The sequence below is a fragment of the Equus asinus genome, chromosome 2, assembly GCF_041296235.1.
Source record: "Equus asinus isolate D_3611 breed Donkey chromosome 2, EquAss-T2T_v2, whole genome shotgun sequence".
Lineage (NCBI taxonomy): Eukaryota > Metazoa > Chordata > Mammalia > Perissodactyla > Equidae > Equus > Equus asinus.
The window spans coordinates 132,012,459-132,031,347 of NC_091791.1; the positions used below are offsets into that span (position 1 = coordinate 132,012,459).

An 18,889-nucleotide genomic window follows, 5' to 3' on the forward strand; every position below is an offset into this window, starting at 1 on the left:
CAGGGAGCCCCAGGGTCCACAGGGAGGTAGGAAAAGGCCGCCAGAGGGACTGCATTTCAGCCGAGCCTTGGAGGATGAATAGGAGCTGGGCAGGAGACAAAGGGGTGGCCGGGAAAGGTGTGTGGGGCTGAGGGAACAGTCTGTGCAATGGCTGGGGGTCAGAGAGAGCATGGTTCGTTCAGTCAGGGAGCAGAGCATCGCCCCCTGTGATGGGAACATCGAGTGGGAGACAGAGGTGGGATCACTACGGCCCCGCCCTAGCAGGGATGCTGGGGGGACCACATGAGACGAGTGTGAAGGCAGTTTGCCACGCCCAGCTGATATTGCGAGAGAGTATTTTTTTCTTTCTCAGAACTAAAGTGAACTGGACACTGGAACTCTGGGTACCCGCTACATTCTTTTTCCATCCTGCCACCCTCACTACTTTTACCAGAGTGTGCCCCACTGTTCTTCCTACTACCCTCCCCCCCAAAACGGGGGAAAAATAAAAAGCAAATTCTTAGGAAGGATCAGCAGCACAGCCTGACTTCCCCTGACTGGGTGCTTTTAACTAAGTCTGCGGGCAGGAGAGACTTTCTATCCTTTGCAAGTTAATGCAAACTGTTAGGGAGATAAATAAATGACAGAGCTGCCGATGGACTGTTGGGTTCAAAGGAGGGAAATTTGTCTCACTTTAGAAGAAGGACCTGGAGGGCTCAGCCCCATCGACTCGTTCATTGTGCTGTTATCTGCCAGAGGGGTGGTGACACCACAGCAATTAAGACAAACTTTCGTCTGTAAGTTCTCGCCTGCAATCTCACAGCTTCAAAACAAGACAAATGATACCGCCAAGGGAGGAAGCAAAATCTTTCCAGCCTCTGTCCAAAGTCACAGTGAATATTTGTAGTTGTTCAGCAGAAATTTGTCATTACGAGGCCTGGGCTCTGCTGGCTGTCCCTGCCCCACATTGTAATCCATCTTGGTGGCTCGTGCTCGCCCAGGCTGTCTCTGGGACTCTACCTGGCCTCCCTCTGAGGGGCCCCACCCCCTGCCAGCCCCACCTCACTTGCCTGCCCCCTAGTTTATGAGCCTCTCTGGTGGATCCAGGACATGATTTCTGCCAACCAGAAAGGAGTCACGAAAAGCCAAGAAGAGCCATGGAAACCCAGCCCTGCCACGGAGGGCTGGCTGACTCCTCCTACTTCCTGCCCACTCCCCTCTGCCCTGTGCAAGCAGCCAGCTCCCACAAAAACCCAGGCTCGGGCTCCTTCCAGAGCCATTTACTGCTTCCATCTGCCCAGGGCTCCCCTGCCCACTCCTTCTCACATCATCACACCTGTTGGCCTTCACCACATGCCCCTTGGAGCTGATGCTGGCCTCAGCCTCCCAGCTGCCCTTGGACTGAGCTGTTTCTGGATGGTTTAAGTGAAAACACCCCGACCCCTCAGTGCAGAAGTCTTGGGAGTCCACCTGGCCCCAATATGGAGTCAGGACACCGCTGTTTGCTTAGGCCACTGGGTGCTGTCAGTACTGGCTCCCTTCTTGCCCTCCTGTTCCCATCGCTTCAGGCCCTTCTGCCGGCTTGCCTGGCACTGCCTTCCTCCCCCTCCCCGTCCTCCCGCTACACTGAGAACACAGGTCCCCATCCTGATAGGGCCCAAACTTAGCTAAAGGATGAAGCTCCGATGGGGAATCAGGGCAGCAGTCAGTAAGGATGGAAGACGTCTTGGAGGCAGCGTCGTGGCCCTCTCTGGGCTCCCCTACCCGAGGTGGAGGCAGCATCCATCCCCTTCTGACCAACCGTGTGATGGAGGGGTTCCAGGGGAGCCGCCAGCCTGCATGCCTGGCCTCGTCCCGGCGCCTCACCCTGAGGTTATTCTCTGCCCTTCAGCCCTGAGTGTGCAGAGACCTGAAAGCACGTCTTCCCCCAAAGACGCGGTCTATCCAGCTCGAGCACAAGGTTCCCGGTCCTGGGCCTCCAGGGAACAGAAGGTGCTCAGCAAGGAGACCAGGGGCAGCCAGAGGCCTGTACCACCTTGAAAAGTGCTATTAAAGATACGACCACTCCAACCCTGCCCCAGGAGACAAAATGATGCCTCACATAGGGTGGCCCCTTCAGGGGCAACGGACTGAGCATGGGCTGGAAACCACAGCTCTGCCACATTGGTCATTCTGCCAACAGACATTTATTGGGCACCTATCAGGCCAGGGTCTGTTCTTGGCACTGGGGATACTGTGTGAAGAAAACACAGCAGACTCTCTGCCCTTGTGGAGTGTACATTCTAGTGGGGGATGGAGAGGGAGGAGACAGAAGATAAGTAAAATTAGTGGTTGTCACACAGTAACAATGCAATGGAGCAAAATGGTGGAGGCGAGGGGAACATGAGTCCTAGGGAGCAGGTGTGTGACCTTAAAGAGTGGTCAGGTCAGGACCCACTGAGATGCCGTTTGAACAAAGATCTGAAGGATGCAGAAGTGAGCCCCATGGATACATGGGGAACAGTGCTCCCACGCCAGGTACAAAGGCCTATGTTAGTTGGCACAATACTGGCTGTCAGTAATATGTCAACAAAATAGTTTAGTTTGAGCTCATTTAACAGTCCAATGCAGTCGAGCGGCATGCTCTTCTATGTGGCGACTCAAGGATTCAGGCTCTTCCCATTTGTGGCTCAGCCCTTCCGACCTCCCGCCATGGTCGTTTCTCCATTTAGCAGAAGGATGGAGAAAGGGTAGTGGAGGAGGCACATCTGCGTCTTCAGCCTCTTGCCCAGGAAGCAACATACCACCTGCTCTCATTCCATTGACAAGAACTAGTCATGTGGCCCCGGTGAAATGTGAGTGGGCTGGAGATGCAGTCCCGGGCTGGGCCACGGCTTCCTGCAACAGCTCTTCACTCTGGAGGGAATGCGAACCTTTCGGGGTCTCTGCCTTGGCCCTGATGGGGGAGTGTGCCTGGATGTTCAAGGCTCCGTGAGGAGGCCAAGGCCAGGTGGCTGGAGCAGACTGAGAGTTGGAGGTGATGGGAGTTGAGATCAGAGACTGTAAGGTCACACAGGGTCACATAGGGCTTTGTCCTCTGAGGGAGCTGGGAGCCCCTGGAGGTTCTCAGTGGGTTTGGTCCATGATCGGCCTGTTTGCGCAGGCTCCCTCTAGCCGCCGTGTGGAGAACAGACTGCAGGGTGGGAGCAGGGCCTGGAAGCAGGCTGCGGTTGTGGTCTAGGTGTGGTGCCTTGCACCAGGGCAGGAAGTGGTGGATAAGGCAAAGAGACCAGGACTTCCTGGTGGGCCAGATATGGGGTGTGGAAGAGAAGGGAGTCAAGGCCAGTCCCAGCACATTAACTCGGGCACTGGGGGCTGAGATGGGAAAGGGGTGCAGGAGGTGCCGGATGTATGCATGGCACCAAGAGTACGCTTTTGGACGTGTCAGGATGCCACTTAGACCTCCAAGTGGGGAACAGAGGGTCTGTGAGCCTCAGTGCCTGGCCTGTAAAATGGGGTAACCACACTTACCTGGTGAGTGGCTGAGAGGATTACCTGAGAGGATGGATGTGAGTGGCCCCAGGGGAGTGAGGTGCGCTGGGTGTGGGGTCAGGGCCAGGGAGAGGCCGCCAGGAGCAGCTTGCTGTAGAGAGCAGCTGGTGGCAGGGTGTGGGGGTGGGAGGTAGAAGAGCCTCTCAAAACCGCCTGGGCCCTTCTCCAACTCTTGGTCTCCTGCTCCCTCCTCACCTACCGCTGCAGGTCAGATCCCTGCGTGGGAGCCAGCGCTGCTGTCCGGGCTGCCCAGCCCTCAAGTGTGGGGGCAGACAAACTGCTGTCCAGCAAGGATCACACAGCAGGGGTCCTGAGATCCCAGCTCAGCTATCCTTGCCATGGAACTTGGTCTGGGGACTTCCATGCCTCAGTTTCTCATCTGTCAAAGGGGCTGGGCTATGGGCCTCATCACAGCACTGTAAGAACTCAGGGCGTTGGCAGGTGCCAGGGTAAGGGCAGCTCCAGGCACAAGGAGCTGGCACTGCCACACATCCCTGCCCCCCACCCTGGGTAGGTAACAGACTCCCTGAACAATACAACCCTCATGGGGGAGGCAGTTGCAAAGCAGTAACACTTTTATTCCCATCAGTGATGCTGACAGGGCCTGACCCTTTACAAAGAAAAATGTTAGGAAAAGGAAAAGGGGCAGGGGCCTAGGAGCCTTCATTCTTGATGCCCTACTCCTCTAGCGCCCTCCAGTCAGTGCCTCCAGACTGGAGGGGGTGAGGGCTTGCCCTGGCGGGGCAGGGGCTGGCCACCCTTGAGGACTCCCTGGGCAAGGCCCTCTGCCAGCAGAGCTGAAGGTGAGCAGAGAGGCCTGGGCCCAGCAAAGCTCTTCTGGTGCAGACAGCAAATGGAAAGAGGGCGCAACAGGTGGGTTTTCCCCTTGGTGACCAGTCTTGGGCTTTCAGCATCCCACGGTGGCCTCATGGAGGCCCCTGCTGGCTCCGCCTCTCTTCCAGGGCCCTGCACACCCACATGGACACCACAGCGGCGTTTCCGTCGTTGAACTGCACGATGAACGGGTGGCCCTGTGGGGAAGAAGAGGAGGCTGTGACAGGCATTCCCCAGACTCTGCGCGTCATCACACTTTCCAACGCCTGTTCTCAGCCTGGATCTTGCGTCTTTTCCCCAAAAGCTCTGTGATGGAAGGAGGACAGCTATCAGCCCCACTTTGCAGCTGGATGACTGAGGCCCAAGGTGGAGCAGTGACACACCCTCTGGAGCCCTCACTGCACACCTCTGATTCTGCCTGTGCTTGGCCCCTTCTCCTGAAACTCCGATCAGCCTGAAAGCTCCCCAGGAATGAGGGCTTGTCTTAACCCCACATGGCCTGGGCCTCCTCAGCCCAGGTTCTCTCCAACAGCTGCCCGGCCAGGCCTGCCTCTGGAGCAGCCAGCATTCCAGCCCACCTGCTGCCCAGAGAGCAGAGAATCGTCTCGTCAGAGACTATGTCAGTTCCTTCTAGATTTCTTGTCTGAAGCTCTATAAAGAACTCACAATCTACAAGAGGAGGGAAGGCAGGTGTCAGGGCAAGGAGGGATGTGTTGGCGTCTGCGGATCCACTCCGGGTCCTGCCGAGAAGCTGGGGCTGGATTTGGAGGGGCCAGGCCTGTGTCCACAAGATGAGGCCCGTCTCAGGCTCTAACCTACTTAGCCCACAGGCAGGTCAGGCTATATTTAGTCAGTCCTCTCCCTTGCTGTCCTGAAGAATCAAGGTTCACACTTACAATCTGAGGGCCTCCGGGAGTTCCCAGGGAAGGTCAAAAAAACAAGCAAGGGCAGCCGTAGGGTCACCCTGGCCATAGGGCAAAGGTAAAAGGAAAATGGCAAAGCGTTCTTCTCCTCCCTCCTCCCCAAGTGGTTTCTCTAAGGAATGCATACCTGGCAGCTTCCTCAAAAATTTCATAGCCTGAGACTCAGGGAGCCACATGGGCAAGCAGAGAGGAGTGGGGGTGGATGGGTGGGTGGCAGCCTTCTCTGCCGCCTCCCGCCCCTCTCCCAGCTCCTTCTCTCTCTCCCCTGCCCGCCTTCCAGCTCCAGCTTCCCTGCTCCCTCCTGCCTTCTGTGCCCTTCTTGGGCCCCCTCCTCTTTCCTCCCCACTGGCCTGACCTGGGCTCTCAGGGCTGTTTTCCCAATACATCCCAGTGTTGACCTGCAGCCCTGAGGGATGGCCACATGCTCAAAGCTCTGAGCTGCCTCGAAATGGGCTCATCACATGGCCAGGAGAGATGTGAGCCAGGGCTCAGTGCCCTGGGTACCCAGACGCCTGTGTCTGCGAGAGCAGTCGAGGACTAGGCCAAAAGGAAAAAGATTGCTTGTTAGACCTGAGATGTCTCTGGGGATAGGATAGAAGAATGTCCAGGCTTTCTCAGCCTGGGCTGACACTGTGCCCCCTTACCTGGTTTTCCCAATTCACACAAGGAAAACCATCCCTGGAGCATCTTGCACGGTCTAACTCAGAGGCACACAGAACACTGTCAGGGGCAGGGACAGAGGAAACTCAGAGGGTGCCAAAGGGCCCCAGCCCAGGGCAGGGACTCACTGAGGCCACAGAGGAGCTGGGCCTGGAGCCCAGCTGGGCACCTCCTGTGATCTGCCTGTGGCACTCTGTGGGGGCTCCCAACATACCTGCAGGACCCCTAAGGCAGCAGGCGCCTGGTGCAGCCTGCCGCTGGGGAAGGGTGGGTGTCCAACAGGCGGCACAGGCCTGGGTGGGGGGCTCAGGCAGGAGAGGCCCAGGAGGGACTCTCTCTTGGCTCCCCTACGTTCTCCCCCCGTGTATGCGTCTACCTAACACCCGCCTTCCTGAATCGCTGCCTAGACAAAGGGAGGCCTCCCTGAAGTCAGTGTGCACACTGCCTTTTCAGGAGGCTCAGGAGAGGCGACCTTACGCCCTTGTGAAGAAAGAACAAAGGGAGAAGCTGTGCTCAGGAGCCGCAGGGCCCCCTCCCCCCAAGCCTGGGGTAGCACAGTGTCACTTTCCCAGAATGCCCGGTGACTTTGGGGCCCATATGCTCCATCTCTGTTATCATCTGTTCCGGAACAAGCAGAGCGGAACTGCAGGAGGGGAGAGTGGAGGCATTCCTCCAGTTACGGGAAGCTGATGGCCACACTGCAGGGAAGCATTTTGCCCAAGTGTCCTGGGAGACGGGGGAGGAGAAAGCTGGCATCCTCCACTCTGGTAGAGACTCTGCCCCACTCCTGCCCTCTTTGGCTGGGAGGTGACTTCTGTCTCCTGTGCATCCCTGATGCTTTACACCACTCTGCAAGGGTGTGACCTGGACAAGTGGTTTTGTCCTCAGCTATTGTTGATTGGTTTGAGAGGGAGACAGAGAGGGGAGAGAGACAGGCAAACAAGACATGGAGGAGAGACCTCAGACTTTCTAGGCATCCAGGGCTGTGACATGCAAACCTGGGAGCTGTTGGCAGCAGGGACCACCATGACTGAACACACCAAGAAAGCTAGTGTGCCAGGAGTGAGAGCACTGGGCTGCACAGAGAGAGGCAGAGTGGGGCAGGAGGGTGTCAGGATAGCAGTGGAGATTCTTGGGGGCCATGATACCGGGCCCTGGCAGCATCTCCACCTGCAGGGTCCATAAGCCCTTCAGAGTCTGAGCTTAGAGGCACTAAGTCACAAAGGTGGACACTATCATCTCCACTGCACAGATGAGGAAACGGATGCCATGTGCTCATGGTTGACCTGCCTGGGCTCCCAGAGCTGAGGCTGGGTCACAAGTCTCTGTAACCTAAACCCACTGCCCAGGGCTCTCCTCAGGCTGACCTGGGGCGGACAGAGGTAGGAGAATGAACATCCAGACTGCAATTCCCTCTCATGCGAATCATGCAGTTCAGGCCCACGTGGCCAGAGGTGGGACCAGGGCTGCAGGCTTTGAGCCTGAACTGTCCCAGGTCCTGACCTCTGTCAGCATCATCCCTTGGACACTCTGGGAGAGTGCCCTGTTGCAGTGGCAGGTCACTCTTACTGGATTCTCCCTCCTCCCATGAGCCCCGTGTGAAAAGCAGGGAAAGCACAGCATCATCCCATTTTACAGAAGACACTGAGGTCCGGGGAGGGGAAGTGACCAGTTAAGTGTTGGGGCTGAACTCAGGTCTTCTGGTTTCTACTCTGGTGTACTTTTAGGGCTGGAGTGCATCTCCTGTGACCCTGGCAGGGTGTGTTCTCCCCTCCTCCCTAGAATACAGGTGTACTCCTCCAGCCCTGTGACACACAATGCAGGTACTCCTCATGAGTTTAATGAGAAACAAACAAAATCTGATGGACAGTTCTGGGGAAAGCACGAAAATCACTCAGCCACTCTGAAGTGCCCAAGTTCTCAGTTGGCTCCGGACAGACCTGAGCAGATGCTGGCACAGCCAGCTGCTCTAGGAGTCCTAGAAAGGCCAAAGGCCCGGAGACGGATGGGAACTGCACACCAAATAATATTAATAGAGTCCAGCACCATGAACTGAGTGCTGTGTGCCAAGCACTTGCGAAGGGCTTTGTGCTGATTTTCCCACTGAATCCCCATGCTCACTTTGGACGTCCACACAGCTACGCAGCTCCACCTTCCAGATGAGGAAACAGACATTCAGGGACCTGTCCGGGATCACTGAAGCAAGTGGCTGGGCTGGACCCACAAGGGGGTCTCCTGACTCCAAATGCCATGCTCAGGACCACGTGCTCTCCTGCACCTGCCAACAGAGAGCTGACCTCACAGGCCCTCTTCGGGTCTCTCTGAGGTCTCTCTGCAGCCCCCTGGAGCCTCCCTGTGCTTGAGTGAAATGCACATCCCTCTCAGGCAGAGGAATCCAGGTGTGGACAAGCTCTCTCAGTCCCATCAGGCTACCAGGAACGGATGGAGCGTGGTGTGGCCCACCTCCCTGGAGCCAAGACACCCAGAAGCTGCTTGTCAAGAGCATCCCCCACCCAAGTGACTGTCCCAGACACCTAGGCCTCCGTCCTCCACACAGAAAGTGTTAGCGTCCACTCTGCAGAGCCTGGCGCAGTGCACGCCAGGATGTAGCTGCTGAATGATTTCGCTGGCCTCATCACCAGGCAGTGGGAGCCACTTCATTTCCTGGATTCTCTCAGGGCCAATTGCAACAATTAAACCGGTGAGGGTTGAAGTATTATGGTCCACAAACTTCACCACAGAAGATAGACACTCAATGAAAGGAAAAGGATGGGACTGCAAGAGGTAGGATGGATCCAAAAGTGGGACACGGGGGAGAGTGAGACAGACGAGTCAATACAACCAAAGATGGCTGGCGTCACCTGGTACAGATGCCTCACCAGTGGGGCTGAGCAGCAGATCCTGCCAGCGCCGTGGAGGGTGCTGGGGAAACTCTAACTGCTGAAGAGGAGTGGCGGCTCTTCAGGACACTCCCCTTCCTCTGGGCCTTAGTATCCAGTGTTTCGCTATAGCTGGGCTCTCTACTTCTGTCATAATGTCCCTAATTTTCCTCCATCCATTTCATCATGATGAGATGCCCTCCTGGAGACTGACAGCAGGACACTGCCGAGTCCCTCCTGCGTGGACGGTGCTAACTTGTGCAGGAGGCAGGGAGAGGAGGGGTTAGTGTGTTCACTGCATGGGCAGGAAATGGAGGTTCCAGCCCTGCCAAAGCGGGAAAAGTGCTGCTGAGGCTCAGCTGTCTGGACTCCCAGTCCAGTGCTCACTCACTGACACCTCACTTTCTGCCCTTAGTTAGGCTTCGAGTTTCTTCCCAAATAGGAATTTACCTATTTGGGGTCCCCACACCTTCTTTTATTGTATAACTTCCCAAAGAACATCATGCAAGTGAGTCATTTAATAACTTGCTGGCGTGGCTGCAAGGCCTGCTGTGACAGCTAGCATGTAGCAAGCCCACAGTCAGCAGCAGGCCTAGGCATGACCAGGTGATCTTGATATTCTGTATGTCTGCATCTATTTACCAAGCATGCGGTAAATATGTGTGCCCGCTGGCTGCCCTGCATCTGCACATAGCCTTGAACCCTCCCAGCACCCCCATCTACACACAAAAGAAACCAAGGCGCCAAGAAACATGACTTTGGGCAAGGTCGCAGAGCTAGAAAGTGGCAGAGTTAGGGTCTGAACCCAGGACTTTCTTCTGCCACAGAGGACACGACACTACGGTGCTCACTGAGGTCGGGCACAGGGAGTTTTCGATTCCTACTTTTTAAAAAGAGCATCTTGGGGCCGGCCCCGTGGCTAAGTGGTTAAAGTTCCATGTGCTCTGCTTCGGCTGCCCGGGTTCGTGGGTTCAGACCTACTCCACTCGCCAGCCATGCTGTGGTGGTGTGCCACATACATAGAGGAAGACTGGCACAGACGTTAGCTCAGGGTGAATCTTCCTCTCTTGCACGCGCACACGCACACACACACACACAGACAAAAGGACTATCTTGTACATTATAGGTGCTCAACAAGTAATTTTTAACTGATAAACTGAAGTTAGGGTAGCAAAGAGCATATCTGTGACCTCCTTGTTTGAAGTTGTATGTGTCAGGCATTTCTAATCAAATAATTTATTTAATACTAAGCAACTCTGTTAAGTATTAATATTATCCCCATTTGACAGATGAGGAAACTCAAGCAAGAAAGATAAAGGAACATGTCCAAGGCCACAGAGCTTGAACGTGGCACGGTCTCCAGAGCCCAAGCTCTCAGCTGTCCTTTCTCATCAATGCCAGGGTCGGAGGATGGTGGCACCCACCCTGCAGGACAGCCTGCCCTCCAGCAGGAGCTGCTGCTCTGTCAGAGAACCCCAGCTTCCCTGGTTCTCCATTCCTTCTCTTTGGGTCTAGACTCCAGAGAAGCAGGAAAATGGAGGCCCAGGGCCCGGAAGAAGTTTCCCAGGGCTACGGACACCAGAACCAGGAGGTAAGAGCAGAAAGAACAATCAGAAACAGGATGCCCAGTAGCAGACTGCACCCCAAACCTAAGATGTACCTCTGTGGAGCCTTTCTTCATGTCTCTTCCCAACAGATGCCATCCTTTCCTCTATGGAATTGCGCAAACACCTTCGTGTTGGCCTCCCAAGAGTACACACTTATTCTGCCGTGTTTTATTGTCCTTTGAGCCCATTTTATCCTAACACTAGACTGGAAGCCACTTGAGGGCAAGGCAGTGCTACTCTCATAGCAGCCTGTAAGAAAAATTAGCTGGATTGATTGGTAAGTTACGGTGCTTCCCCAGGAGCCTGATGCTAGGTTGAGAGGCCCCCCCCAGGTTGGGGTGGGCAGGGAGAAGGCTCCACAAGCTGCGGCTGCTCTAGACTCCTGCGGGAACTCTCTGGATCACAAGGCTCCCCTCCCTTAAGGTGAACCCCAGGCATCTCCTCTCCCACCAAGGACGCTGCATGGGAGAGAATGCCAAAGACCTATGAGCCTGTTTAAGCAAGTAAGCTTGGCCCAGTTACATCCCAGCCAAGTCCAAAACAATTAACCACTCTAGGAGGCTGTTCAAGTGAGGGCCTCTCCTGTAATTAGGTGGTGCCCGTCAGAGGCGCTCCAAGTGGCTGGGGAGGTCCGGATGTCAAAGCACTGCCTGTCACTTTACCTTTCCTCACTGGGCCTGTGAGCTTTGCCTGAAGGCTCTCTGCACGTCCCTTTGGGATTCCAGCCCTCATGGCAGGAGCAACACTTCAGTTCCTTCTCAGCACTAATGGAGGAGCAGGAGGACTGGATGGACCTCAGAGACAGGCGGAGCTGGAGGGTGTAAGGTGTGTTGGGGCTTCTACAGATGTCTGATTCAAATTCTTCAGATATATTTTTAACTATATTTGTAAAAATCTAATTAAAAAATAACATACATACTCATCTATGTTCAACTCAATGTTACACTGAACACTGGTGATCTGTGACCCTGCCTTGTGATGGAACTTGTTTTGCAGCTCTTACAACAGTCAGTCCGCTTGTTAGATCTGTGCATACTACTGAACTTACACGCAGGCTGACATCTAGGAGGGCCACTGTGGTGCACTGGCCATTTGAAAACAGTGCTGTCACGTCCACTCGCACTGTACACATGTGCAAAACCATGAGTGCCACACTAGAGCCAGGTGCACTGAGCCCATGGAGCACGTCTGCCCAGTAGTCTGTCACGTGACAACCAGCTAGGAAGGTGTGGATCAAGGCCTGTATTTGCCCTATATTGAGATTCTGCATTAATTTTACATAATAAAAAGCGTTCCACTGCTAAAGTTTCACAATGACCAAGTCTAATCCCTACTTACCCAGGAGATAACTTCAGATTAGAGAAGTTAATTTATGGAAGGACACACAGATGTCCAATGTCTGCTAAACTGACAAGCGGCAGGGCAGCCTTCATGATAATATTAACTATGAGATAATAAGTCATAACCATCCCTGGGGGTCAGTTCTTCCTTCCAGGCTGGGTGTGCCCAGGCTAATCAACACTGGGAGGAGGTGGCTGGTGTTGAGGCTGAAGGGGAGACCCATGAATGACTCAGTAGGGAGAAAATGAAGACTTCAATAAAGATTCTTCTGTCTGCCCCTGTGTCGGGTAATGCACGGAGTCCTGGACTAAGAGTCAGAAAGCCTTCTCTCGCCAGCCCAGGAGCTGTGAAGGCTTGGGAAGGGCCACAGTTGCCTCACCTATAAGAGAGACAACACTACGAGGGAACCTGCATTTCCCTGGCTTCATCATTCTATGTGGAGGGACTTCTGTTACTACACTCCTGAGCCCTGTCCCAGTGGGGAGGTGGGGCAGCACTGAGAGGAAGTACTGAGCAGGCTGGCTCAGGGGTCTCCCGGCCACAGGGAGGGCGCACTGGGCCTGCCTTCTCGTGGTAAGCTCCAGGCAGGCTCCAGACCCGACGGGGGAGGCCTGCAGTTGTTCACCTCTGACCGGGATTCAGTGATGAGTTCCCAGCAAGGCTACTCGGACCACACACGTAAGCACATCCTTCAATCCAGATCTTTATAGAAGTAAAGTGGATACTTCCTTTCCATCATTTCCTGAGTCTTATTTCTCAGCTGGTTTTCAGCATGGCGAGGCTGTGTGCTGGCCTCCTCACCCCCAGTGAATTCCACTGCTCTCTCCTCCTCTAGCGCTGGGTGGCGAGGAGTAGATGAGATTGCCTGTCTGAACACCGGGCTTCACAGACACACGCTGGGCAGCGTGAGGGGTGGGTGCTGTTCCTCCACACAGAACGCAGGCCCTAGGGTTCTGCATTTGGGGCACAGCAGTCAGATGAGGGCATGAGCCTTCTCTCTGTGCAGCCAGTGCAGAGTCTGCCTGTGCACCTAGCCCGGCTTAAGTGGGCAAATGCCATGGGCACAGAGCTTCCTGAGGCAAGGCATCTTCTGAGGACGTGCTTTGTCAGCCTCTGATTCCTAAAATGTTTCCCTGGCTGGTGGTGGGGGGGTACTCTTCCAGCCCTTCATTTTCTTTTAAGACCTCAGAAATGGTTTGCAGTTGTGACATGCCATTTCAATCAACCTTCCCAAGTTTATTTTTCACAACTGCTACAGAAATAGATGTTTCTCCCCAAATATTCAATTATTAGCAGCAAATTGCTTACCTCTAGCCATCTTAGACTGTACATAGGCACCTAAGGGGGTCAAGGAGTGCTCCATCTTTCATCTGAGCAGATCTATGTGTTCCCACACAGAGTAATTGGTCAGAAAATGGCCCATTGAGAGAACAAGACGTTTCTAGAGGTCTCTGTGAGTCATTCTGGGGCCTGTGCTTACAGGGCAGCCACAGGACCAGTGCAGGGGATGGGGCACAGGATGACTCTCATGGGCCATGGACGGGGGGTAGACACATGGGATGCCAGTACCCATGAGTCTGAGTCAAAGGGAACTGACCCATGTGAGTGGCAGAACGGTGCAGCTAGTCCATTTACAGGGGGCTGTGGTGGCTGTCCGGGCAGGGAACTCAGATAGGACTGGGGTGGAGGGAAAGCAGGGAGCATGCTGGCTCCCCCAGGCAGCCTTGGGCTGGGTAGAGGCCCAGAGGAGTCAGGATCAGAGGGTGCCAGAGGGAGAGGGGGAGCCTTGCTCCAATAACGTTGAGGCTAAAGCTGCAGCATGTCCAAGCAGTGAATATGGCGCCAATTATAGGAATCTGGATGTGTGGTGGTGGAGGTTTAAAGACGATGCTCAGAAGGATGGATTCTCTCCTGCCCTCTTTTTTCCTGACCTCTTGAGGTTTGATCTTTGAGCCCTGAGACCTTGGCTGTGTGTGTGTGCATGTGCTCATGCATGTGTGTGCATGTGAGGGCATGTGACTGTACAGAAAGGAGGGAAGAGACAATGAAACCAGCACCATTTCTGGCACACAATGGGAACACAGTAAGTTTGTTGAACAAATAGAAGGGAGTGATTCTGACGATGTGTGAATGAAAGATGCTGAGAGACTGCGACAGCCTATAAGCCCTCCCTCTGCAAACCCCGAGCCACGCCAGACAAAATGGAACATTTTCTAAAAGCACAGCTAAACTCATAAGGAAGAAGGAAATATACAAGTACCAAAAATGACGAGTGAACTGAAAACCAGAATCCTAAGTGTGTGAGTGGAAGCCTTGTGGGCCCTGGGGGAGCTACTGGTTCCAGGAATGCAGGATCTGGAAAGTGTGAAGAAGTAAGCAGAAACAGGAGACAAGGTCCACCTGGGGAGCTGACCCTGAGACTCTGAACAAAGCTGGGACTACAGAAGGGGTGAGTGAGAAAAATTCTGCCCATCAGCAAAGGGGACCATAAGGGCAACTCCCCTCAGAGGAATACGAAAACAAGGCCGAGACTTGTGCAGGTTGAGGCCCAACGTACCACCTCTGTGGTCTGAGAACCCCAGGCTGATAAACTAATATAACATGGACCCTGATCTAGTGATACTCTGGGGTGTCCTCAGAAGCAGATGAAAGACCATTCTGGGGCAACACTTCTGAAATTCAAGAATTTCCACAATAATACGCCCCACTCAGTATGAGCTTACAGTAAAAATTCCAAAATAGGTGAGGAAATAATTCACCATGGACACGAGTCAGCAGACATAACACAGAGGGAGATTAGAGTTCTCACAACTGAGATAATAGAAAAATAATTGGAAAGGCGTAAAAAAATGTACACTTAGGGGCTGGCCCAGTGGTGCAGCAGTTAAGTGGCGGCCCGGGGTTTGCCAGTTTGGATCCTGGGTGAGGACACGGCACTGCTTGGCAAGCCATGCTGTGGCAGCCATCCCACATATAAAGCAGAGGAAGATGGGCACGGATGTTAGCTCAGGGCCAGTCTTTCTCAGCAAAAAGAAGTGGATTGGCAGCAGGTGTTAGCTCACAGCTAAACTTCCTAAAAAAGAAAAAGAAACTCTTCAGCCCCTGTATCTGCAGGGAGAGGGGCTGTGGCAGAGACTGCTAGCTGCCTCTCAATATCCATTCTCCCTTCTTCCTTAGTGATACGAACCCTGATTTTAATAAGGAACACTGTCACTCAGCAAAGCAACTGCACACCCAGCCTCTCTTGCAGCTAGTTTTGGCCAATGCCATGTGAGCACATAGGCTGTGTGCCAATCCCTAGAACTGTCCTTAAAATAAAGCAAGCATTTCCACTGTCCTTTCTCATTCCTGTTGGCTGGAGCTTGAATGCTCCTTGGCTGGTAAGATAGAAGGAGCTGCCAAACTAGTCTGGGCACCCCACTTTCTGGCTTCTTTTACAAGACCTGCTGCCTTGGTTACATTGTTGTTTTCTATCATATGCAGTTGAAGCTAATTCTACCTAATATACAGGTAGGAGACTGGCCTAAAGCTGAGTATTGTTTGGGAGGGGGGTATATTTAGTGATTAACCTTAGGCTTTGCTAAATTAAGCTAAAAATCTAGGGACACAGTAGTCCCCCCTTATCTGCAGGGGATACACTCCAAGACTCCCATTGGATGCCTGAAACCATGGACAGTACCAAACCCTATATATACTATGCTTTTTCCTATACATAATACATACCTAGGATAAAGTTTAATTTATATATTAGGTGCAGTAAGAGATTACCAACAATAACAAAATACAACAATTACATCAATATACTGTAATAAAAGTTATGTGAATGTGGTCTCTCTCTTTCAAAATATCTTATTGTACTGTACTCTCCCTTGTTTTGATGATGTGAGACAATGTAATGTCTACGTGGTGAGGTGATGACACAGGCATTGTGACGTAGTGTTAGGCTCCTTTGACCTCTGATGATACGTCAGATGGAGGATCATTGAGCCATGACAATGTCGATGGTTGGAAGTCAGGAGCAGATGATGATGTCCAACAAATAGATGATCACCTCATGGGTGGGATGGAGCAGGATGGCGTGAGATTTCACCATGCTACTTAGAATAGCGTGCAATTTAACACTTATGAATTGTTTATTTCTGGAATTTTCCATTTAATATTTTTGGACCGCGGGTAACAGAAACCACAGAAAGAGAAACCATGAATAAGGGAGGACTACTCTAATCAATAAGAGGCTTGAAATAGAATATAATTTCTAAACCAATGGAAAGAATAAAGAGAAGAAATTAATCCAACAGAGTGGAAAAAGGAGAAGAAAGAAGTCAGAAAAGTATTGTAGAAAAGTACAAAACAGGAGAGTAGGGAAAAAACTCAAGTATGTCAATAAGCAATAAATATAAATATTAAACTAATCGATGAAAAGAGAGTCTTAGATAAAATTAAAAACACCAACAACAAAACACAGAGAATCATTTAAAACAAAAGAACCCAGAAATGATGAAAGCAAAGGGCTAGTAACACACATAGCAGACAAGTAGTAACCAAAAGATAGCATAGTTATATTAATATCAGATGAAAATAAAATTTAAAGCAAAATATACTAGAGATAAAGACATAAAATACTTATCTCTTTAAATCTATTAGAGATAAAGAGTCATTGCAAAAAGATAAAAGAAAGGCTTCTAAATGAAGCTATACTATTTTGACATAGGCACCTACCATCACTGCCTTAAAGCAAACACTGACGGAACTGCAGGGAGAAGCAGACAAGCTGCCCTAACAGTGGGAGACTTCAATAGAGCTCTCTTAGTAGTGGATAAAGCAGGGAGAAAATCAGGCCACAAAATATATGAGTAACACAATTAACAAGCTTGATCTAAAGAATGTAAACAGGACACTGCACTCAACAATTAGAGAATACACATTTCTTTCAAGCCAAAAGGGAACACTGAAACAACTGTCACCATGTAGAAGGGGAGTCTCAAGTAACACAGATCTGACATCACACCAGCTGCGTTCTCTGACCATGGGGCACAAAAAGCAGACAACCACCACAAGACAGTAAAACACCTCTGAGTATCTGCAAATAAACCAGACTTCTAAATAATTCATGGGTCAAAAAAGAAATCCTAATAGAAATTGGAAATCACTTAGAACTGAATGATAATGAAAACACTACCTATAAATATTTGTGAGATGCAGCTAAAGTAATGCTTAGAAGGTAATTTATAGCTTTATATAGATATATTAAGGGAAAAAAGATGGGAAATTTATGAGCTAAGTGTCTAATTCAATAAATTATAAACAGAACAAAAAGTAAATCCAAAGAAAACATAAGATAGCAACTAATAAAGAACACAATGGAATTAAATAGAAAGATATCAAAGAGACGATGAAGTCAATAAAATACTGGTTCTTTAAAAAGACTAGTAAAGTAAACTAACCTCTGACAGAATTGGTAAAGAGAAGACATAAGCAAACATCATCAGGAATGAAAAAAGGACACATAACCACAAATCCAGCAAAAATTTAAAAATAATAAGGACATATACCATATGAATACTATGAGGCCAACATATTTGAAAATGTAGAGTGACGACTCCTCAGCAGAGGGGGGAGAGAGAGAGATGGTGGGGGCATTGGGACGGGTAACAATGGTGGTGACTGGGAGGTGCCAACCAGCATTGACAAAATATCACTCCGGGCAGGTGAGTCACGGGCTTCCAGCCCTGGTATCACACTTTTAACTGTTCAAAGCACTTCTTATCTACTGCTGCATCTTATTTCAAGAAGCAACCAATTAAGTAAAGGCTGCTACCTCGTGAAATCCATCTTAGTATCAGCTTTTCCAGTTTCTTAACAAGGAGAAACAACCATTCACACAAAAACTGAAGCCAAAGTGGAAATTTTTTGATGCAATCAAATCAACAAAAAAACAGAGAAAAAAACTGTTAAAGACACTAGATGTCAACATTTAGGGTAAATAACTTTAACTGAAGTGCCATCTTTTTTACTGTTTTCAGCTCTGGTGCCCCAGAGTTGTGTGAACCTCACTCGATTCAGTGGAATAGGGAGTTGCGCTGAGTGTGGGGGCGCTCATGGGGCTGGCTAGGGTAGCCCTTTTGGAAATTTTGAAATAAAAGCCTAACACAGTCTGAAGCTGCCAGGCCTAGTCTATAAAATACAGGATTGAAAACTACCAGCTACTCTCGGGTTTCTGCTATCAGCAACCAACGTCTCCATTTGAAACTGCCCCTTCCTCTTTTTTTAAAAGGAAATCCACAAAAAGGAAGCAAACCATTTGAAAATTCTGATCATTTTGTGTCCCAGCAGCAAATAAAAATCATCAATAGAACCCCCTTTTAGCCTTGAGCAATATTTTTTAAAACAAAACACAAAGAACCTGTGGTACTTAACTATTCTGTTATTGATTTACTGTGGTTTGCAAGGTAATGTTGAAGAAAATTAAATGTACGGAAGCCTGAAATGCGTTTTCTGTGGTGGTGAACGGTGCGGCCTGTGTTTTCTGAGGTGGTGTCATTGGTCACGCGCACGATGAATGACTAAGGGAGCACACTTCATCTGGTTACAAATAAGCTGGCTGCCTTCCCTGCAGAGCCTTATGAAGCCAAAGTCTATTTTCACTTTCAAGAAGGACAAAGTTATTCAGTTACAAGCTTGCTTCTCCTGCTAGCACTGCTCCAGTTTGCAAGGAAACTTGAATTCAATCAAATTCAGTATGGATGTATGGAGAGCTTCACTGTGCCTGGCTCTGTCTGGTTTTTAGAGCCTAAGGACTCCCCTTGGCACCTTCGTGGCTTATTTGGGCACCTCAGAAAATGACAAAACTTCAACAATTTGAAGTCTACACTAATTATTGATTCAAGACCAAAGTGGTCATACTGTTTCAAACCTGGACATTCATATGCAACTTTATTGAGTAATGTATTTCCTATTTAGTGAAACAGTCTGTTTTCAAGTCCAGAGGCATCTTACATATGGAGAAGTCCCTATAATTTGACATCCTTATCTAAGGCTAAGAAACTGGAAATTAAGCTAAAACTTGGATATGCTACTTTTAGCTACTCCCTCAAGCCTTTTTCAAGCCAATTTCCTTATATTTTAGACTTAATGC

General features: G+C 50.8%; 1 protein-coding gene across 21 annotated transcripts in view; it reads right to left on the reverse strand.

Annotated features, from left to right (window-relative positions):
* Positions 1-4,067: 4,067 nt before the first annotated feature.
* MAP2K5 (mitogen-activated protein kinase kinase 5) overlaps positions 4,068-18,889 on the reverse strand; it is a 237,867-nt gene continuing 223,045 nt past the window's right edge. For all 21 annotated transcript variants that reach the window (XR_011498672.1, XR_006523191.2, XM_014856227.3 and 18 more), the window contains one exon: positions 4,068-4,541. Coding sequence is in view for 7 of the 21 variants with exons in the window: in XM_014856227.3 (XP_014711713.1) it covers positions 4,437-4,541 (105 nt within the window). In the remaining 14 variants the exon portion in view is untranslated. The remainder of the gene's footprint in view (positions 4,542-18,889) is intronic.